General features: G+C 51.0%; 9 protein-coding genes across 9 annotated transcripts in view; 6 read left to right on the forward strand and 3 right to left on the reverse strand.

Moving 5' to 3' along the window:
• GUITHDRAFT_164561 (hypothetical protein) overlaps positions 1 to 1,610 on the reverse strand; it is a gene marked incomplete at its 3' end in the record, with an annotated part of 4,391 nt that extends 2,781 nt beyond the window's left edge. Inside the window, exons 1-7 of the mRNA XM_005827754.1 lie at positions 1,384 to 1,610; positions 1,288 to 1,334; positions 1,162 to 1,231; positions 948 to 1,101; positions 661 to 741; positions 544 to 614; positions 329 to 400 (exon numbers count right to left, since the gene is read on the reverse strand). Of these exons, the coding sequence (XP_005827811.1) occupies positions 329 to 400; positions 544 to 614; positions 661 to 741; positions 948 to 1,101; positions 1,162 to 1,231; positions 1,288 to 1,334; positions 1,384 to 1,455 (567 nt within the window). The 5' untranslated portion in view covers positions 1,456 to 1,610. The remainder of the gene's footprint in view (positions 1 to 328; positions 401 to 543; positions 615 to 660; positions 742 to 947; positions 1,102 to 1,161; positions 1,232 to 1,287; positions 1,335 to 1,383) is intronic.
• Positions 1,611 to 3,372: 1,762 nt separating this feature from the next.
• On the forward strand, positions 3,373 to 6,471 carry GUITHDRAFT_164562 (hypothetical protein). The gene is made up of 14 exons (XM_005827755.1): positions 3,373 to 3,409; positions 3,771 to 4,395; positions 4,451 to 4,517; positions 4,574 to 4,615; positions 4,699 to 4,771; positions 4,826 to 4,869; positions 4,932 to 4,973; positions 5,249 to 5,344; positions 5,470 to 5,532; positions 5,583 to 5,614; positions 5,770 to 5,844; positions 5,898 to 6,042; positions 6,213 to 6,277; positions 6,328 to 6,471. Exons 2-14 carry the CDS (start codon positions 3,836 to 3,838, stop codon positions 6,392 to 6,394), a joined length of 1,371 nt encoding a protein of 456 aa, XP_005827812.1. The 5' UTR covers positions 3,373 to 3,409; positions 3,771 to 3,835; the 3' UTR covers positions 6,395 to 6,471.
• A 62-nt stretch (positions 6,472 to 6,533) lies between these two features.
• On the reverse strand, positions 6,534 to 7,277 carry GUITHDRAFT_113098 (hypothetical protein; the record flags this gene model as incomplete). Its single annotated transcript, XM_005827756.1, has 1 exon — positions 6,534 to 7,277. The coding sequence occupies one exon, from the start codon at positions 7,275 to 7,277 to the stop codon at positions 6,534 to 6,536; it is 744 nt and encodes a 247-aa protein (XP_005827813.1).
• A 590-nt stretch (positions 7,278 to 7,867) lies between these two features.
• On the reverse strand, positions 7,868 to 8,912 carry GUITHDRAFT_88626 (hypothetical protein; the record flags this gene model as incomplete). The annotated part of the gene is made up of 3 exons (XM_005827757.1): positions 7,868 to 8,094; positions 8,147 to 8,368; positions 8,421 to 8,912. The coding sequence occupies 3 exons, from the start codon at positions 8,910 to 8,912 to the stop codon at positions 7,942 to 7,944; spliced, it is 867 nt and encodes a 288-aa protein (XP_005827814.1). The 3' UTR covers positions 7,868 to 7,941.
• Positions 8,913 to 10,439: 1,527 nt separating this feature from the next.
• On the forward strand, positions 10,440 to 11,239 carry GUITHDRAFT_154021 (hypothetical protein). The gene has a single exon (XM_005827758.1). It carries the CDS (start codon positions 10,713 to 10,715, stop codon positions 10,869 to 10,871), a length of 159 nt encoding a protein of 52 aa, XP_005827815.1. The 5' UTR covers positions 10,440 to 10,712; the 3' UTR covers positions 10,872 to 11,239.
• Positions 11,240 to 12,761: 1,522 nt separating this feature from the next.
• On the forward strand, positions 12,762 to 13,517 carry GUITHDRAFT_142458 (hypothetical protein; the record flags this gene model as incomplete). The annotated part of the gene is made up of 1 exon (XM_005827759.1): positions 12,762 to 13,517. The coding sequence occupies one exon, from the start codon at positions 12,762 to 12,764 to the stop codon at positions 13,515 to 13,517; it is 756 nt and encodes a 251-aa protein (XP_005827816.1).
• Positions 13,518 to 16,680: 3,163 nt separating this feature from the next.
• Positions 16,681 to 17,271, forward strand: GUITHDRAFT_154022 (hypothetical protein). The gene has a single exon (XM_005827760.1). The coding sequence runs from the start codon at positions 16,981 to 16,983 to the stop codon at positions 17,233 to 17,235; it is 255 nt and encodes an 84-aa protein (XP_005827817.1). The 5' UTR covers positions 16,681 to 16,980; the 3' UTR covers positions 17,236 to 17,271.
• Positions 17,272 to 17,649: 378 nt separating this feature from the next.
• On the forward strand, positions 17,650 to 18,459 carry GUITHDRAFT_142459 (hypothetical protein; the record flags this gene model as incomplete). Its single annotated transcript, XM_005827761.1, has 1 exon — positions 17,650 to 18,459. One exon carries the CDS (start codon positions 17,650 to 17,652, stop codon positions 18,457 to 18,459), a length of 810 nt encoding a protein of 269 aa, XP_005827818.1.
• A 631-nt stretch (positions 18,460 to 19,090) lies between these two features.
• GUITHDRAFT_113102 (hypothetical protein) overlaps positions 19,091 to 20,866 on the forward strand; it is a gene marked incomplete at both ends in the record, with an annotated part of 2,672 nt that continues 896 nt past the window's right edge. The window contains 8 exons of the mRNA XM_005827762.1: positions 19,091 to 19,120; positions 19,291 to 19,485; positions 19,728 to 19,777; positions 20,025 to 20,047; positions 20,101 to 20,337; positions 20,386 to 20,435; positions 20,514 to 20,573; positions 20,619 to 20,669. Coding sequence (XP_005827819.1) covers positions 19,091 to 19,120; positions 19,291 to 19,485; positions 19,728 to 19,777; positions 20,025 to 20,047; positions 20,101 to 20,337; positions 20,386 to 20,435; positions 20,514 to 20,573; positions 20,619 to 20,669 — 696 coding nt within the window. The remainder of the gene's footprint in view (positions 19,121 to 19,290; positions 19,486 to 19,727; positions 19,778 to 20,024; positions 20,048 to 20,100; positions 20,338 to 20,385; positions 20,436 to 20,513; positions 20,574 to 20,618; positions 20,670 to 20,866) is intronic.

Here is a 20,866-nt window from a genome sequence, read left to right on the forward strand (position 1 = left end):
GCGTGCAGCCGACGCGCTTGATCGCAGGGAATCACTCTATCCGTGGCGCCATGGACGATCAAGCAGGGACATCTGACCTGCCTTGACGTCTTAGACAAACTCACATCCGCCGCAAGCAGAAAGTCAAACGTTTGCGATGCAATCGTCCGAGGGATACAGATTCGCCAGCTCCGCCGTCAGCCAGGACGTCACAATGCCTGCATGCTGTCGACCCGCGAGTGATACTCTTATCCAACGGAAGGTTTGGGGGAGGAAGGGGGGTAGGGAGAGGAGGAGGAGGGAGGAGGGAGGAGGGAGGAGGGAGGGGGGAGGAGGGAGGAGCGCAGACCTGTGAAACAAGATCTTTGATCGAAGTGTACGGGCTAACAAGTATCAACCCTCCACACTCGAGCTCTGATGCCTGTCAGCGCAACACAGTCAACGTCACAACCACAAGGGATAAAAGGGAGGAGGGAGGCGGGTTGATGGGCGGCCCTTGGAGGAGAGGAGAGGCGGCAGGAGAAGACAGGAGGACAGGAGAGGACAGGATGAAATGGATCTCACCAACTTGACCGCGGGCCCGGTTCCTATCGATCGACCGAAGAAGATCACCCTCTTGGGATCCCAGTGCAGGCCTATGCCACGTCACCGCCCCGTCCCACTGCATGCTGGTCCCCAAACCTTTCACGGCGAACTCATAGGCGGCCAAGATGTTTCGGTTCACAGAGAGCTCGTTCGGACTGTCCGGCGCGACTCCATAGCCTGCGGTGGAAGGCGGAAAGGGCGAGATGCGGAGGAGGAGGAGGAACGGGAGATAAGAGGATGAATGGAATTTGATACAGGAGGGAGGGAGGGACGAGGAGCAGGGACAAGGAAGGGAAGGAAGGAGGGACGAGGAAGGGAGGGAGGGAGGGAGGAAGAGAAGAATTTCACTCCTCCAACCGCATGCTCTCATCTCCGGCACATACCTGGGTACTCCGGGATGAGGACATGAACTCCCAGCGTGTCGCAGAGCCAGTGACCAGCCTCGTAGAGCACCCCGACATCCTCCCCGTTGGCATGGCAGTAGATCACTATGTTGGAGGCTGGATCATCGAACATGAAAGGCTGCATCGGGTCATCCTGGGAGCACTCTCAGCTCAGGACTATCATCCTCCCTCACCCGCTGCTCCTGCTCCTCACCACAATCTTGGAGGACATGCCTGGCATCACCGCGCAGGGAACGATGTTCCCTTCCCTCCCCACTATGCACCTGCCATGATCGCAGTCATCCCCCCAGGGTTCATCATGGACAAGCATGCAGCTTACATGAGCTCTCCCTCGAAAGATGCCCAGCTGTAGCTCGCAGCCGGCGCCTGTTGAACCTTATCGGGGCATATCGACTGAAAAAGAGCAAAGACATACTGGGAAGAGAAATCGATTGAGGATACTCGTCTCCTTCCCAAACGCTCCCATGGATTCCGTGAACGACTGCATCTTCAAGTCTTAACGACGGTGCCTGATCCCTTCCTGATGACGCCTCGGAGGAATGCAAGGAATCCAGCGCAGGCGGACTGAACAGGTTCTCCTCTGCGCTGTACCCTGCTGGGCTAGGTTTCCATGGCTCTTGATCGGCACAGATGTCAGATCCTGCGAATCATGGTGAATCTATCAGACGAGACATGCGAACATGTCATTGTCTCGTTCCTCTGCCTCGTGGGCATCAGCAACTTCCTGCCTCAGCTATCTAGAGGTGTTTTGACCTCCATCACACGATTTACACACACTCATGAACTTCAAACTTTTCCTCCGCCTCCCTCACACACCATCCGATGCTCTGATACGTCCTAGCTCCCACAAATGAAGTCCAGCGCACTCGCTCACTTGATCCTTCCCGGTATCCCTTGCTCCACTTTCACTCCCGAGCACCACAATTCAGCTGCCCCGATTGCGCCTTCCTTGCGACGCCCTGTCCCACACCATCACAGCCATCATCACATCTCCCTTCAACTGCTCTTCATGTACTCCTGCTCTTCCTCCCCCTCCTCCTCCTCCGCTTCTACATCTTGTCGCTGCTCTTTCATATCTCGTATGCTTGCCGGCATTCGGGTAATGTTTCGCCATGGGGCAAGTGATCAAAAGGTAGTAGGGTGGTACAAGATTGGCCTTGCATATTGGGGGTAGGGGTTTGTGACTGGGGGGTCCATGACGTCATAGCACGATTGTGTACCGGTTATTTGTATTGACTTTTCGTGATTGATACAGGGTGGGTCCAAACTTTAAGGGGTGGTATCGTATTTGGATAGGGTGATGGGATTGCAATCGGGTTTAACAAATGATGGGGTAGTGTTCGGAGATTACGGAAACAGGGGTGGTGCAGGTAAATAGTAGGTAGGGTGGTCAAAAGGACCTTGAAGCTACTGGGTGGGGGTGAGGGTACTCACCCCTCCCCTCCATATGGTGCAGAAGCTCATCATTACCCCACAAATCTTGCGTAAAATCAGGGGTATTTTGAGTTCAGAGCACCCCCCAGCGTCCTACCTGTAGTAGTTTGTATGGTAGGGCTCAGATTGCTGCAGTACTAGTTACCGTTGGGGTGTCCAGGTTAGTGACTGCAGGGTAGGGGTCATACACCCACCGTAACCCAAGTCAATCTAACAAGGGAAAAGGCAGGGTGAAGAAACTGAGAGGGTACTTCAGTACCCCCCCTCTTTGATATTGTACTGAGATGCAACCCCCTTGCCGCCGGCAGGAAGTTCGAGGATTTTGGTTTAGGGCCTTGGCCGGGCCCGCGACCCCGGCGCCGGGCCCGCCTGCCCGGGCCACCGCTGCCAGTCCGATCACCGGGGCCCGTTGTCAGCCGGAACTTGACGATCAACGATCCTGTCTTTTGCCTCCTCGCCTCTCCTCATCGTCCTTGTACTGATTGGCAAGTAACTTACTACGTGACTAAGTTGACAGTGACTAGTAATGCCACCGTCGGTCTTTTCTGTGACCCGGCGCGGCAGCCCCCACTCATCACTGGGTCTTGAGTCTGAGTCATAGTAATCGGCCAGTCGGACTCCGAAGCCTCCGGTGGGCCCGGGCCCGGCCCGGCGAGCGGAGCCTCAGTCGTCACTGAGTCACGTGTGTGGCCCGGGCCCGGCCCGGGCTGGGCCCGCCGGGGGCCGGGCGATAATACTCAAAGGGAACTCTCATCTTTTATCTTCTATTTGTTTTTGGATGACACCACCTACTTGGTCATCACCCTACCCTACCCCCGCCACTATGATGAGAAACCTCAATCTGTACCATCAGGAATGTAGACTTTCTTTGCCGAGAAGTACCGGTCAATGTTGACTCCATGGAACAAGTACCCCTTCTGCAGTAGACTCTCCACGCCACCCTACCCCCTATTCTGAGTCTAAAAGGTGCCGCCATGCTTGGTAAGGGCGCCAGAAAGGCATGGAAGGTGAGAGAAGCATTGTACCTCCTCCTCCTCCTCCTCGTCGTCGTCGTCCACCTCGTCCTCCTTTCCTTCTCCTGTCCTTCTCCTGTCCTTCTCCTGTCCTTCTCCTGTCCTTCTCCTGTACTTCTCCTGTCTTTCTCCTGTCCTTCTCCTGTCCTTCTCCTGTCCTTCTCCTTTCCTTCTCCCCTGATGCTCGTTTCCTCATTTTCACCAATCTTCCGCTTCTCCTTTTTTCGTCATCTCCCTCAGCCTCTTCCCGTTTCTTTTCTTTCCCTTTCGGTGTATTCATGTCAAACACTATTAGCTACATCTACCGAATATTTCTAGTGCTCTCTTTCGTTTTGCTGACTGTGATCCTGCATAGCGCCTTCTCCATGCCTTCTGGTAAACCCGAACGCTTAGCACCCGCACTCCTTCCAACGCCGAAGGATGCGCGCATGGCTTACAGTGCTCTTTGCTCTCACTTTCGTCATCTTTTGCAGCTCAGATGAGACGAGGACTGCAGACAGGCCTCCCTTGGGATGGTCGTCGTGGTATGGCCTCGGAAAGGAAGACGGTTGGCCGCAAACAAACGAGAAAACGATCAAGGAGATTGCTGGAGCCATGGTCGCGACAGGACTGCGAGATGCAGGATACACCATACTCCATGTCGACGACTCTTGGCAGTCCACAACTCGTGAAGCAGGGAAGGGACTGCAAGCGGATCAGGCCAAGTTCCCTCATGGAATGAAGGACGTCGCAGACTTTCTTCGAGCACTCAACCTCACGCTGGGCTTGTATACAACGCCCGGACACTTCTCTTGCGCGGGAGAGGCGGGGAGCGGGCAGCTGGGGAGCTATGGGCACTTGCAGGAAGACATCGACTTGTGGGTGGGCGAGTGGGGTGTGGGGTACTTGAAGAACTGCATCTGCAACACAACCACCTCCATGCGCAGGACGGCGTACGCTGATGTCAGAAGGGCCATCGACAGGGCCCTGACAAGACGAAGGCGAGTGGATTTGACTCGGAAGGCTCCTCTTGCGATCTGACATGTATGTGGACAGTAAACGGAAGGACAGCGTAATCTACGAATGCTCGAACTACATGGATGCACCATGGAGGAACGGACAGGCAAGCTCTCGCTGCTGATGTGCTCAGGACGAGCTCACTTCCTTTCCCCATTTCAGCACGAGTACTGCAATGTCTGGCGTGTTAGCAACGACGTTCCAGTGAGTCTCATCTCCCGCTCTCCGACGTCCCTGCACCGCAGCAGTGGACAACCTTCTGATCCACTCACTCTCACGTTTGTCAGGATAACTTCGACGGGTGGAACAAAGCCGTGGATGCAGTGATGAAGAACGACGTCAACAGGCTTGCGGGACTTGGTGAGCGTACAGGCACACGTGGGGGTAACTGCAGAAGGCTCATGTGCGGTGCAGGAGGAAGCTATGGGGCGAGGTGGAGCTCCTTCGACTTCTTGCAGGTGAGCCTTCCTTCCTCTTCCTCGTTGACAAGTTCTTCTTCTCCATCTGATCGTTGGTTCAGATTGGCTCCAAAGGACAAACTCTGTCAGAGTATCGAGCGCAGGTCTTGCTCCCCCCCCCCCCCCCGCCCTCCATTTTCCCCTCCTCGTTCCTCGTTCCTCGTTCCTCGTTCCTCGTTCCTCGTTCCTCGTTCCTCGTTCCTCGTTCCTCGTTCCTCGTTCCTCGTTCCTCGTTCCTCGTTCCTCGTTCCTCGTTCCTCGTTCCTCAATATCTCTTCTTCCTCTCGGGTTCCTGTGAGAGCCTCCCTCTGATTCGACCCCGTTCCCGCATCTGTTTCTCGTCTGAAATTCTTGCCGCTCTGACGGTTTCATGCATTAGATGTCACTCTGGTCCATCCTTGCAGCTCCCATCTTCATCGGAGTCGACGTGAGGACGATTTCCAAGGAGGCGCTGGAAATCTACACCAACCCAGAGGTACATCATGGAGGAAGGAGAAGCGGAGAATGGCTGAATCGTCTCTTTCCTCTCCTCTCCCTCTGTCCCTCTCGTCACGCCCTCCTTGTCCCTCCTTTTCCTCCTCTCCTCCCCATCTCGTCCAGGTTCTGGCGATTAGTCAAGATCGTGATGGGATCCCTGGATTCCGGATTTCTCGAGATGTTAAGGTCAGAGACAAACTCTCTTGCACTTCTTCACTTACACCTGCCGCGTGCAGTCAAACTTGGATGTCTGGGTCCGTCCATTATCGTGAGTCGTCTCGAGGGAGAGGCAGGGGATGAAGAGAAGGTGGAGGGAGAGGCAGGAGAGTTGCTTCCTGGGAAGGAAGGGGACAGGGTGCGAATGTTTGAGAGAGGAGGAAGGGAAGGGAGGCTGAGGTATTTGCTGACCTTCTCAACGCATAGGGAGCGTGCAGATGGTGAAAAATTGCACTATCGACGAGCAGCACTGCTGCTGTTGAACCGTTCGGGGAAGCGAAGGTGAGGGAAAGACGAGCCGCCTGTCTCCCTCCTTGACTGGACGTGCCGGACAGGACGATGGGGGTCAAGTGGAGCCAAGTGGCGAAGGGGAAGGGGATGGAGAGCTGGAGGCGGCGGAGCAAAGACTCCGTGGTTCTCGTCCGAGATGTCTGGAGGAAGCGAGACTTGGGGATGTTTGCCAAGGACTTTGAGATCGAGGTACGACTTGTGATGCGTCTGTGGAGGAAAGGAGGGGAGGAGAAGAGAGCTTGTGAGAAAAGATAGAAAATCGAGGTGGGAGAATTGAAGAAGATCTGCTGGCCAAAAATCAAGAGGGGGGAGCAGCAGTTACAGTAACCTGTCACGTTGCATTCACCGAGCTTTCATAGGTCGACCCGCATGCTGGCGTGATGTTGGTGCTGCGCGTGGAGTTGAAGGAGACTTCTCAGCCCTGGTAAGCCGAGTGGGCCCCCCTCGTTGCCCTTGCATGATGACATCACGCAGCGTCGGGCTGACCATGCAAGAGATCTTGTGCAACACTTTCGACGACCAACGGCTGAATCTTCAGTGATGACTTTATTGTTAGTGTCAACCATCTACTTCGACTGTACGCTGTCTTGTTGATGCGTCATGAACCGTTGTCGCCAGACTCATCCGCGTTCTTTACCCTCCTTCTCCTCCTCTCTACTCCTCTACCTTGCTCCCTCCCTTCACGCCCAGCTCGGGACATCGTACCTCTTGACAGGGCTCCACGACACTCGGAGCGGGTCAGCGTTCTTGAGCTGTAGGAATGCAACGCTCAAGTCTGCCCCTCTTGTCCTGTCTGCTGCTGCATCTACGAAGCCTCTCCACTCGCTCGACGTCCTCCTCCTCCACTCGGCCACGTCGCCCGGGACTGGGAAGCGAGTCCCCTCTTCCTTCCTGTGAAGTTCTCGCGCCTCAGCCGACTGCCGCCACTCTTCTGCTGCGTTTGCCCTCCACTCGTGGAGGCTCTTGAAGGCGCAGGGGCCCCAACCTGCTTCCTCAGAGGCGTCGAGGCTGCGAGACTGGGTCGATGCCCTCCACTCAAGCGCTGCCTCTTTGCGCCACGAGGCGATCTTGACGCGGAAGGAGTCGCGGCTTGCCGTCTCTTGTCCGCCGTTATGGACGGCGGCCTGGAGCAAGAGAGCAACAAATGCCGGGAGGAGGAGTGAAGCGACCTTGTAAGGCGAAGAGGAAGAGCTGCGGGGGAGCGGGGCTTGTTCTTGCACCTGCTCATGTCGTTCCTGTTCTGGCTGTTGATCGTAGCTCGAGACCTGTTTCTCTTCTGAGGTAAGGACGACCTTCGAAGGTGTCTTGGAAGGCTTGTCGACGACTGGAGATCGTACGAGGTTGCTGTTGATCACCGACAGAGGCCTCCTGCTCCTTAACTTGGGCGTCAGGATAGTAGAGGGACTGTTCTCGTTGTTCTCCATCTTAGCACAATGAGCAAGAGTACTCGAGGTCTGCTCTGGGTACAAGGGAGGCACAGGAGACGAAGGCAGGTGGAGGAGCAGTCCAAGAGACCAGCAAGGGATCAAGGAAGCTGCGAGGGGTCCGGCAGGAGCTGGAGTGGGGGGAGAGAAGGAGGGGAGGAGGGAGGGAAGGGCGAAGGGGTGGTGGGGTACCAGAGAAACTGCCGTTGAAGAGTTTCTGAAGAGGACCCCTACCGTTGAGTGGAAAATGGCTGAAGTCCAGAGGTGGGTGGGTTTGAGTAACTAAAAAAGGCTTAGAGTAAAGAGAAAGTCACTTTGGACTCCGACGCTCCGGCCCGGCCGGCCCGTCGGGTGACTTAGACTGACTCAACTTCGAGTAAACTTTAGTTGATTGTCGGACCGTACACTGAGTGCGGGCGGGCAACGGGAGTCGGCCTGAGTCGAACGGTTCCACTTGTCGGAGGCCAGCCTGAGCGTTGAATCTCATCATGCGCGGCACCTAGAAGTGCAATTTGAAAATTGAAGTCTCGGAGGCTCAGCCGAGTATGATCATCGATGAGAGATCGAGACATCAGTCAAGGCTGAGACTTCATAGTTTCGAATTTACCAAGATTTACTACAAACGACGATCATCAGGATGCAAATTATCCATTCTCAGCCACACTTAAGGAGAAGGGTTCTTAGACACAATCATCTCACTAATCTCGGAAGCTAATAGTGATTTCAAAACACTCACTCCATCAGATTCGGTCCACACGGCAAGGACTCTCCTAACAGCAAGCTCAACTTCAGATGGCATGTCATAACCAGGGCGCATCTGTACTGAAGGATCAGAAGTCTGTAAAGGCAATGGGAGGATCAATGCTCACCATCAAAGTGCCAATCTCGTGCAAGGTGAGTCCTGACAAGGCGGCTTTCTGAATCAAAGTGGTCCCGATAAACAGGGTGATCAAGCATTCTTCCGGCAGACCCAAAGTGGTCTTCAACATTTCCATCTCTTCATCGGCATTCAGATTCTCAATGAACGACAAGGTGTCGGCACTGAAAGGTTTCTTAGCTTGAGGCCAGTGCAACCAACAAGTGTTCACATCCTGCGCTCAACATCAGAACTTTGGCACTCAGCAAGCAAAATAAATTTGCCACCTCAAGGTGTTTGAAGGATGGAAGCACGTAACCGTGGTCAATAGGAATCAGAGAGACTTTGCCAGAATGATGACGATTGACCAGAAGGTTGTCCGAGTTCCGATCCATGTTGAACAAGCGGACATCCAATATGCCAATGTAATGAACCTGTTCGACATCCAACAGCGAGGTGCCAATATCTTCCGCTGTGCAGTCATGCTCATGGAACCTCTGCAACGAACCGACTTTGATCTGAACCTCAGCTTCAGACTTGGGCAGCAGAGTAGTATGAGAGATTCGAAGCATAGTAGTGCAAGGAACCTTGGCACGACTTTCATGGTCCAACAGATATGCAGCACATTCCCGAGCAGCTCCTCCACCAACTTTGATTCCACTTTTCATTTCAGAGTACACGTCCATCATGCCAGTAAATCCTTTCGGATTGAATGGAGCATAAGGTTCCTCATCAGTGGGCTTGAAGATCGCGGTCTTGGCTCCAGCAGCATTTCGCATGATGTACGTACCACCACAGCAGTTGTCCACCAAATCTCCATAATCGAAATCAGAGAGCCTGGGCAACTGCGGCCGGCGATCCCAATCACAATCCTGAGAATTACAGGTCCATTCAGAATCGAAAGACTTGTTTTCCAGGACTTCTGGTGCATGACCATATCGCAGACCACCTTGTACTTCCAAAACCAGCTGCTCTAATGCACCGAGCTTCTGCCTCTGAAGGAGAGGGATGCACATTTCTTTTGCTCCACGATCCCGGAATATTATGTGCAACTGGGAAGAGTAAACTCCCCCGCCTGCTTGTATTCCGTGCAGAAGATACGTGTCCAACATGCCTTCAGCCGATGGATTGGACGGAGTCTTTTTGATGTCGTTATAGAGCATTCCAATCATGCCACTACCCTCACATTCGGTGCTGCATTCGTAGATATCGAAGTACGAGGCATCCGAGGTAGGGGTCGTCTTAGCCGACAATATTGAATCCCACGAGCACTCGGTATTTAGCTCGCTGAGTTGGCAGTTGTTCCACTTGCCATTGTCAAGATCATTGTTTGTGGCTTTGATGCAGCCGGGAATGGTGATAGGACTTACACTTGTGATCAAGGCCGAAGAATCCGATACAAGAGAGTTGTGTCGAGGACTACTCGATGGACTTGTGACACATGGGCTCGTCACTGTATTGACTTGAGAAGAAGCAGTTGACGTCGTGCTTCCATCAATGCCTTCCATTTCTTCTCCAAAGAACGGCTGCTCCTCCTCCTGAGCACCTAACTGAACGGCTTCCGGGAGGTTCTGAGCTGCAAGACTCATGTCTGTGACAGATGCTAGGAAGAAACTGACCTGCAACCAACGAATTTATGGGAATATCAATCAAATAATGCTTCTTACCAATTCAGTGACTCTAGGTTCAAGAGCAAGACAAACATTGGGCTGAGCACGTACGAAATCCCTAACCTGTTTCAACTTTCTCAGTACCAGGTTGTTTACAAACCTGGCTAAATACCTTCATATCGTCCGCGCACTCCTCCCCGTTGAAAGAAATCTGCTGGATATGTGACGGAATGATCCGTAGCCGATTATGACCCTGGTAAGATTGGATTCTTTCCTTCAATTCAAGGAAAATGGAATCAGGCCGGCATTCGACTCGCAACATTTTATCAAGGAGCAAATCCTTGACCTTCACTTGAATATGGACACTTTCCTGTACAAGACGCTCAAGCTCTGAACGTTTGCGGGGTGGCGACTTGAAAATGCTGACACCCAAGACATCTTCCTTGAACAGAGTCGATGACGAAACTGATCGCTTGAGTCTTCCAGCACACTGGGACATGGAAGTATTGGGAATGTCAACTCCTGTTTCGAAGTTCATGATTGAAAATCAAGGTAAATTTTATATGATAGAGTTTCTTTGGTAATTTCTCTCGAATTTTTTGTTTTGTTTTTCTTGTTTGTAGAATCTCAGGATGTGAATTCCCGAAATTGCAAATTGACTATATACACGATTCAGTTCTGAAATTGTTCTGCACAGAAAGGTGCTGACTGAAATGAAAATTGTTCCAATAAGATACAACTTGGAAATCCGAATAAAATTCTATTTCTTCTTCTTGATACCAAGAACGGCAGAGCACAGCAGCTGTAAACTATATCCTGCCTTGAGAGGGGTGAAGAAACCCCACGTTTTGTGTGAGATCAAAAGTACATGTTATAAGAAGTCGGCGTTTCGCGCACTCGCACGATTTGCCGTATTCCTAATATGACATAGGATTCATTTCAGTTGCACATATAGTTCACTTGGAACGAATGCCACAAGATTCGAGGAGGGGGTGCGGCCCCTGCCGCAACCCCCTTGCACTTGTTGTCAGTCAAAAAGTTGCCTCTATTGGCAACCTTAGCCAACCTGCCGAGGAGAGACTGCAGGAGATCTGTATGGCCTTCTTTGGGAACAACTCGAACAGATAGACCGGTGATTATTACAGTCAGTTGCAAAACAGCTCAAAACTGGTCCTCCTCGATTCAATCATCCAATGCTTTCACACCGTCTGAAAGAGTCGGAAGGGTAAGAGAGTTCGAAGAAATCACTCAGACTGTGTGAACGAAGCTCACAGACAGAACAATAATCCTGTAGGTTCTCGAAAGAACCGAAGCAACTCAAACCCTGTCCTCACAGAGCCAACAAACCAGACTTGCGCTGCCTTCCACAGAACGAGTGTAAGACAAGAGAGATATCCGCTGAGGACGTCAAGACTGGCAGTGGTAGCTGCCAGTGTGCCCAACAAGCGCGCGGGAGAGGATTGGAGACGCCGCCACGGCGGGGTATGAGAATGCAGAGCGAACAGGAGTGAGTGCAGATTGAGGGGGTAGGGGTGAGGACCCCCTGGTGGGGTAGGTTGGACGTGGCAACTTTTCGTACCTTCGAAATATTTCGTACGTTTGCAATTACGGTACAATAAATCTGTATTGATGAAATTGATTTCAATAGTGTTTTCACTACAATTAATAACAACTAATATCTCTTTGGTACAGATGCGGAGATGATGTGTACCATAAGTTTTGACCTTATTTTAGGTAATTTATGGTAGTTACATTTGTATGTAGAATTATCTTTGTGGTAATAAAAATGAGTACAAAAATTACTACATCGGACTGCACAATTGTACAAAGTACGGTGGTACAGCCAAGAGTGCGAGATTGCTCTGGAATACGGGGAGGGTGTGTTGACCTCTTTAAAACCATAAAATTTAATATCACAATTTGCAAGATTTCTTGGTAGCACATGTTGGTCTAAAAACACATAACTTTGAGTATCCGTATGGATATGTGGTAAATTTAGATTTATTTGTATTTATTATGACAAAAATAAAAGCATTTGTATATGATCAAATGGGTCAACACGATCAGAGTTACAGAAGAGTTGTTGATGAGCATCCACCCCCTTATATTTCCCTTATACTATCACCCCACCCACCCCTTCTGGATCACGTCGGCCTCCGATCAGATGTAGGACCGCGATTCTTTGGGTACCCCTACTCCCCCCGCCAGGGTCCCTACCCCATCTTCATCCTCGCCTCGAAACTAAAAGTACCTGGTCTTTTTCTTGACGTACCCCAGATTCGGGACCTCCACCCGTACTTGTTGGAGTATTGCAACCCGTGGTAGCCAATGGGGTCCTCAATAATCGAAAATATCAAAAAACAATTGTTTTAAACCAAATGTCATCTGCCACACCCCCACCCCCTGAAAGCCCTGCCCTCTTGGGCCATGAAGAAACACCCTACCCACGTCTGATCTACAAAGGTTTGCACAAAGGGATGGGTGTATGGGTTCAACCACCCCTGTTGTAAACGATAATTTGGTTTTAATTAGACTAATTTTATTTCTGTACCATGATTGGTACCATGGCAGGCTTCGGTATACAATCTCAGGGATCTCTTCCGGGGTCCTGTACAATCTCACTGTACTTCTGGCTGCCAAAAGAGGGGTTTTCATTGAATTGCAACTCAAGTATCAGGGGTATTTCTATATCCTTGAGGAGGTAGGGTACCACAACGCGGAAACTGAAAACCTCTATTTTCGAAAAATAGAAACAAGATCTATTCCGGTGCAAAGGTACAATTTGGACCACCCCTACCCCTCATTTCAAACCTTTGGTGAATGCTCATCGTACCCACGAGCACATTCTATATATGGCTGTAAGTTCATCTTGCTGCCTTTCTTGTTATACCCCCACCTACCTTTTGTAGAGATCAAGTACCCGTTTATTAAAGAATCTAACTGAGGCGGACTTGAAGACCTTCTCTCAAAAGTCAACAGCCGATCCTACCAGGAGAAATCTCTGTTCGATCGGCGCCAATGGACACGACCCAGGCTGTTGCGAGAGTAACTCAAGCAATGAACGAGTGGCTCCTCAAGGACGACGGGGTTGAAAAAGCACAAGCTTTAGTCCGTCTGAGACAGGCAGAGCATGATCTGGCTGTGCTTGAAGGAGCTGAGAGTGAATCTCCCACTCTTACCAGACTGCTTGTCAAGCTGAAGCATGCAGAGCATGCCCTGGCCAAACGAGGAGGAGACAAGCAGAAGGTTGCCGAGGCACTAGTAAAGCTGAGGGATGCAGAGCATGCCCTGGCCAAACAAGGAGGAGACAAGGAGAAGATTGCCGAGGCACTAGTGCGGCTGAAGGATGCAGAGCATGCCCTCGCAGTAGAGCAGAGGAGAGCACAGCATGCCCATGCCCAAGATGAAGGAAACCAAAAGAAGATTGCCTTGGCACTAGTGCGGCTGAGGGAAGCAGAGCATGCCCATGCCCAAGATGAAGGAAACCAGAAGAAGATTGCCTTGGCACTAGTGCGGCTGAAGGAAGCAGAGCTTCAAACAGTTGCCAATGGAGGACAGGGAGATCTTGATCGTCTTTCCAAAGAGCTCGAGACTGCAAGGCTTGCACTCCTCTCGCAGCAAAATGATGGAGATACAAGCAATTTCTTTTCGAGTGAGTCTGTACACTTGCCCGGAATGCTAAACCCTAACTCCATTGCTGGCAGTATTGAGCGAGTTTGCCAATCAAGTTGGCGATGTGAATCAGATTTCCAAGCCCTTGCAGGAATGCCTTGAAAAATGCCTGGACGCTCAATGGACGCCGACATCACCACGTGTGAAACCAAGCAAGCGATTTAGCGATTTGAACCCCATTAGCATGCTGGTGAAAGGCAAGGAGAATACTGAGGAGTCTTACGTCTGCCTTATAGAAGCTTGTTCTGGGAGTGGGAAGTCGCTTTGCGCTGCTGATCACTTTGTTCGGAACGTGGACGACAGCATCTATTTTCTGTTCAGCCTTGTGGGGCATGACGGAGACTCCCAATTCAAGGTGCAACCCATCTACAGGCCTTTGCAACATATCACGCGACTGATCAACAAGGCACTCGACTGTGATCTTTGCAACTTGACAACGCGATTTGCCGGATCAAAGGAATCAGATCCTTTGACCGCTTTGAATTTCAACTTCGCTAAACAGTTGGCTAGGGAAGATCCAAAGTGGTATGTGCTGGGAGTCCTCGGCTGGATATGGCATGAGTTGCCCAATATTTCTCCAGTCTCTATAGCAGAGGCAGCTGAATGGAAAAGGCGGTGGGTGCTTGTGGACGAGGTGCTTCCTCCTCGTCACGACGATACTAGCTTCTTCTCAGTAATTGCTAGGCTGGTATTCTTCAAGAGATTGTTAGCGAACTCGCAAATCAACTGTATCATGTTAGGGACGAGCACTTTGGTCATGAATATCGTGCAGGTCTCGAATATATCTGAACATAGTCGCCAGACTGGTCAAATGATGCTCTGCTTGACACATCGCTCTCTTCCGGAATGCATCTTGCCGTCAGACGGAGACGAAGAGATCCTGGTGAGGATTTTCGGAAGGACATCAGTACCTAAGATACTGGACTGTGGAAATCCAATGCTCTGCACCCTTTTCTTGTCTCAGTACAGATCAGCAAATGACAGTATCAAGAATGCTGAGGCGCACGTTGTCCTCCGAAGTCTCTCAGCTTCGGTGTTCAATCATGTAAAGCATTCGCGCAAACTGAGTTGGAGCTGTGAGTCGAGATATTGCATGTTTCAGATTGCTGCACACGAAGCTGTCTCCCAGTTGCACATCTCCAAGGGTTTTGCTTCTCTGAACGTGTGGGGAAATGATCCGCCAGCCCGGAATAGCCATGCATCGACCGTAATGGTTGACTTGAATGAGGAAGGGATTCCTATGATTCGAGGTACCGCTCTTGCGCAGCTGACCTCGAGGTTTCCTCCTGCAATGCTTGATCCTATCACGACAGCTGTTGGTGCTGGAGGGGGGAGGCCTTTCGCTTATGTCTCAGCTCTTAAGGTCTTGCAGAAGATTCACCTGGAATCAATGTCCTCATATGACCCTCTGAGCGTGGATGCTTGGAGGCGAGATGGGAGTCTACTGGAGTCGTTCGGGGCGGTAGTCATGATGATCAGCAGCTGGTCTTCTCCTCAGGACCTGCTGAAGAACATCGCTTTTCATTGCGGTTTGGCAGATGACAGAAGTGTAGACGCTATTCTTGCCTCTGTAGCAAACAGAGAAAGCTTCGTGGAAATGCTTACCTCTTGCGTATGCAACCTAGTCCCTGTAAAAGAGAGCGATCAGGAGCATTGCGATTCCGCGGCTTTGGGCTTCTACACACGGAACAAAGATAGCGAAGGCAGGGACGGGACTTTCGCGGGACCGGCTGTTCCAAACAAGCAGAGGTGGAAAGGTGGAGCACAGTTCAAGAACTTGTCCGATCCCCTTCAACCGAGTCAGTTAAACAGCGTAATCTTCAAGCTGTTGTCGCACAATCTAGATGTCAATGTGTGTATGGTGTCGGAGATTTCACCAAGTGCGCATCAACTGGACTTCGTAACCAGAAGTTCCACCACCGAATGGCTATTGTTGCATCTGCGGAAAGGTAAAGGCTGGTCTGCAAGGGTTCCTCCAGTTGTGGAACCAAACAAGAAAAGAATGAAACGCACTGACGACGAAGGCAGGGCTGAGACGGGTACACGTAGGAGAATTCTAATGCTTGTGGAAGTGGGAATGCACACCAGCCCATTCAGCGGTTCGGCTGGCCTCGATTCCAAAGGTGGTGCACCTGTGTCGGAGGAAGAACTCAGCGACGAGGACTTGCTCGTTCTGGAATGATGCCGTGCACACAGCGTGAGAAACCGGGCGTGTATCTTCAAGATTGCACTCATATTTCAGTACCAATCTTGTCCCTCAGAAGAATCTCAACCAAGCTATCGACTATCTCAATCCGATCCGATCATGAATGCAAACTTAGAGACATTTGAATCTAGGAGATGCTACCAGAGGGAACAGATAATGATAAAGTCCATATCAAATGTGTTGTGCCCTCAATCGTGTTGTATGAGTTACTTCGGAGAATGGATACTCCCGGAGAGCCTAAAATAAATCGAATCTGACTCCAGAAGATGTCTTCAGCTACGTTCAATATTTACTTCTTACGCTTACACAATCGGATTCAAACACCATACGAAAATTCCTAAACTTCCTCGGTCTGTGTTGTCTTATGGAACAACATCAGTACCATCGTCCACGTCATCAACCTTGTCGTCAGGGAGTTCCACACCTTGTTAGTCCGTCACAATTGTTGCGAGTCATCGAAAGTATCTGTGGCTTGAAGGCTTGGAGGTGCGACGTGATTGATCAAGACGTATGATCTGACCTCAGCTTTGAAGATCTCCCTTCCTCCGCCTTCCCCTGTCCTTCTATATGCTGTTTTAGGCTTGTCTTGGCTGTTGGACCTCTCGTTGATGCAAGCAATGTCGGTGAAGCACCAAGATGTCCATCATGGACATCACAACTTTCAAACAGATAGAGGCTTGCACCAGTCAAGCATTGCTCGATACATGTCAAGCTCGAGACTGTCGCCAATCCAGCTTCATCTGCAGGACATCCCAGCATTGAAGCCACATCTTCAATCAGTTTTCACCTCATTTGAAGATACCATGTGAAGATAGATTCACTGGTCTGAGATCAAATGACAACAAAGCAATTGATGTGATGTACACGAAAGCACTTTGATATTCTCTAATGTTGCATAAGACGCGTTGCATACCCATGGATTTGCTAAGCCTCTTTACTCAAATCTGCTTCGTACATGAGCAGATCAGTTAGGAGCAGGATCAAGAAGGAAGCATTACGCTCTGGGTGTTGCATGGTCCCTTCACTTAACTCATGTTCCAGTTACAATGAACACAGAAACAGAGTTAAGATGCACATTACAAACCATTACATGTACTGAACAACTGCTGCTAAACTTCAAAGCAACGATGTCCACACTCCTCAGCTCAACTCGGTTTTCTCACAACTGTCGAGATGGTGTCAGAGTCGATCTTGTCCGAATTCAGGGTGAATAGGAAGCTTTCCTGGTTGTGCTCCCCGGTCAAGGCAGTATCCGTTTTGTGTAGCTCAATTTTGTTAACCTTGCGTCGAGGAGAAGCCAATGATTGATTGGACGACTGCCATGCTGCAAGTTTACCTCCTTGCGTCGAGGAGAAGCCAATGATTGATTGGACGACTGCCATGCTGCAAGTTTACCTCATGAAAACTGTTCACCATCGGCGTCCTCACCATGAACACCATTGCACTCGAATCGCATGTTCGGACTCAAAACGCTTCCCTCAGTCCATCAAGTTCAACTTCTATCTCTCATGTTTGAAGGTCTTGACATCAATCTTCTTGCCTCACGATGTCAAGGACGAGACACACGGGGGCTACAGGCTGATCCGCATCGAGCGTCAGGTCCAAGGGCGGTGACTCGAACGTCCCTGAGCATGGGGAAGGGAGAAACTCGATCTCGCAACGTTTGGTAACTAAATTCACCGGACAAGCGAAAATGGTTGGAAGCAAGTAAGGAGGGGAGGAGGACGATGGGGACGTCAAGTGATAGCAGTAGTGCAGAGCGGAGAAAGAAGAAGAGACTAGGCAGCAGGAAAGACAAGCTCTAGTAGAACAACTATCTCCTGCCATCTTAGCTTTGGAGGAAGCCAGGATTGACGACGCCCGAGGTTTTCAGTCCGTAAATTCTGTTCGCAAGGAGTACAGAGAGGAGATCTGCTTGCAATACCCCCGGACAATTGCTTGCATCTATGTACACTTAACATTCCCATGTGTGGATCATACTATCGCCCTCCTTCGCTGCTTGCCGAGGAAATCCGCTAGGCATTCCGAATGGGAAGGTTCCGGATCCCGATAGGGTCGGGATTCTTTCTCCTGCTCTTGGCTACGATTGCAGCATACGAGTCTTCGAAGCAGTCCTACAGCAATGAAGCAGCGGTCGCCTACAACAAAGGCATTGAATCATCGAGGGGAGGAGATCTGCACGCAGCAGAGGCCCGCTTCCGGGAGGCAATCCGCTCCTCGCCCAAGTTCTTTGAGGCTTGGATGGGGCTTGCGCAGCTCCTGCAGGACAGTGGAAGGGGCAGAGAAGCAGAAGATTGCTACAGCAAGGCTGTGAAGCTCGTGCCCAACTCGGTGTCAGCTGTGAACGCGCTTGCATTTATCCACGTGGAGGCGGGAAGGCTGCAGGAGGCTGAGAAGAAGCTGAAACGAGTGAAGGAGATGCTTCCTGCCTCTGCGTCTGCCCTGCTCAACCTTGGAGCGATCCAAAGGCAGATGGGGAAGCTGGACGAGGCGATCAAGAGCTACGAAGCAGCGCGGAGGTTGGAACCAGACGAGGCTAAAGCATCCTACAACCTTGGAAACGCTTACTACTCCAAGAGGGAGTACGAGAGGTCGATCGCCAGCTACATGCAGGCAAGCAGGCTGTCGCCGCAGCATGTGGACACGTACAACAACATGGCGAACGCGATGAGAGACTCGGGGGACAAGCGGGGGGCTCGAGGGGTGCTGGAGACAGCGATGAAGATTGATCCCAACAGTGTGGCCGTGCTGTGCAATCTCGGAGTGCTGTACGCTGACCTGCAGGAGCTCGACAAGTCCTTGGAGGTCTTGATGGCAAGCTCTGAGAGAGGCGGGTAGTCAGGAACATGCGCAGGTACTGGAGCAAGCCCACAGGCTCGGACCAGACGTCCCGGAGGTCATCTGCTCAAGAGCAAACTCACTGCACTCGCTGGGAAGATCTGAGGTGTTGTTGTTGTTGTTGTTGTTGATGATGATGATGATGATGATGATAATGATAATGATGATGATGATGATGATGATGATTATGATGATGACTGCAATGATGATCAAGTGTTTGAGAACGACAAGTATGTGATGATGAGCGATGTCATGATAGTGAGTACGTGGTGAAAGTAAGGATGTAATGACGATGATGACAATTACAATGCTTGTTGGATGGGCGTGATGTGGAAGCAGGAAGGAATATCCGAGTACAGGAGAGTGGTGAAAGCATATCCTCTTGTCGCCTCCTACAGGAAGGGACTTGCAGGCAAGATCTCCTTCTATTACCTCTGCTGTATTTCCTTCTCCTACCTGCGTGAATATCACTACAACATCACTATCATGCATACCACAATATGCTCCCATCATCGTCATCGTCATGATTTCCTTCATCGTCGTTCTCTTCCTCACCCTCTTCCATTATTGACCTACATCCTCTTCGTGTCCTGCAAATGCTGCATAAAAATGACGCTATTGTTTACCAGACATGCTCATGTCGGCTGGGTTTGATGAAGAGGTCAGCTTTACATCATCATCACCATCTTCATCATCATCTCCATCATCATCATCATCATCATCATCTCCATCATCATTATCATCATCATCATTATTATCATCATCATTATCATTGTCATCATCATCACTCATGTACCATCTTTCACGATCCATGCGTTAGCTTGACTGCAGGCCATTCAAGAGTACCAAGTCCTTGCGCAGAGCAATGATCATGAAGTTGCGGCAAACTCCATCGGGCAGCTTGCAGCCTTACAGAACAAGAAGGGAGAGCACGGGGGGGCAGAGCAGAGCTACAGGAAGTCGATAGCTATGGACCCGACCAATGCTCAGATGAGGATGAATCTTGCTGTCATCTTGGCCGATCAGGTGGGTGAAGGAAACCTGTCGTGGTTGAGGGAGAATGAGCGCTGGAAGGAGTGGAAAAGCGGGGGGGGGGGAGCTGGGGAGGAAGGAGGAGGAGCGTTTGGAGGGAGGTGGTGGGGAGGAGGAGCGCTAGCAGGGAGGAGGTGGGGAGGAGGAGCGCTAGGAGGAAGGGGGAGGGGGGGAGGGGGGAGTGCGAGAGTAAGCTGAAAGGGGGCGGAGGTTGAGTTTGACAGTGGACGGTGCAGCATCGCATTAAGGAATCTTTCGCTCTCTTCGAGGAGGCGATCGTCATGCGGTAAGACGCCGTGATATGCTGCTGAACTCGAATGATTGCAACAGATGTGGAGAGAGAGAGTGTGTGTGTATGTGTGTGTTGTGTAGAGGAGATCTCTTCTTGCTAGATGGTCAATTCTTGCTGGATTGCTAGATTGCATTGTTTCTCTCGTTCCTCGCTTCACTTCCCTTCTCGTCCCTTCCCTTCCCCTCACTTCCCTTCTCTCTTCTCCTTGAGGGTGAGAAACTTATCTCATACGTTGCTGCAGGCCGGCAGACCATCTCACCCTAAGTAACTTCGGGACGGTGTTGCACAGGACGGGAGAATTCGAAAGATCCGCGCAGTTGTACCAGAGGTGGGAGATGACGTAGACGACGACCACGACGATGATGATGGAGATGATGATGATGACGAGCACGATGATGATGGTGATGATCATGATCATGATCATGATCATGACGATGATTACGATGACAATGACGACGACTATGATGATGATGATGATGATGACGACGACGACGACGACGACGACGATGATGATGATGATGATGATGATGATGATGATGGCTGTGGTAATGGTGGTACTCAAATCATGCAACGTAGGGCACTCCAACTTCTGCCAGGATCAGCTAATTTGCATTACAACTTGGGGAACTCGTACATGGATATTGCAATCCAGGTCAGTTGCGGAAGACAACGGTGCTTGCTCTGAAAGAGTAAGAGTACATGTCTTCGAATCGCTCATACCTCAGTGCAGAAAAACTATTCTCTCCTCCGATCAGCGATTCAAGAGTACACAGAGTGTCTATCGATTCAGGTGCAACTCTGCAAGGAACATCAGAGGTCGATGACGCTTGTTCAGGTCACTTATCCTGGTGCGATGAACAACCTTGGAAATGCGCTCAAAGAAAGCGTAAGATGCTAATAGTGACGGGGGGCGGGGTTGGTAGGGGAGCGAGGATAGACGAGGACGAGGACGAGAACGAGGACGAGGACGAGGACGAGGACGAGGAACAGGGAGAGGACGAGGACGAGGACGAGGAACAGGGAGAGGACGAGGACGAGGATGAGGAACAGGGAGAGGACGAGGACGAGGACGAGGACGAGGAT

This window comes from Guillardia theta (assembly GCF_000315625.1).
Source record: "Guillardia theta CCMP2712 unplaced genomic scaffold GUITHscaffold_64, whole genome shotgun sequence".
NCBI classification, from domain to species: Eukaryota; class Cryptophyceae; order Pyrenomonadales; family Geminigeraceae; genus Guillardia; species Guillardia theta.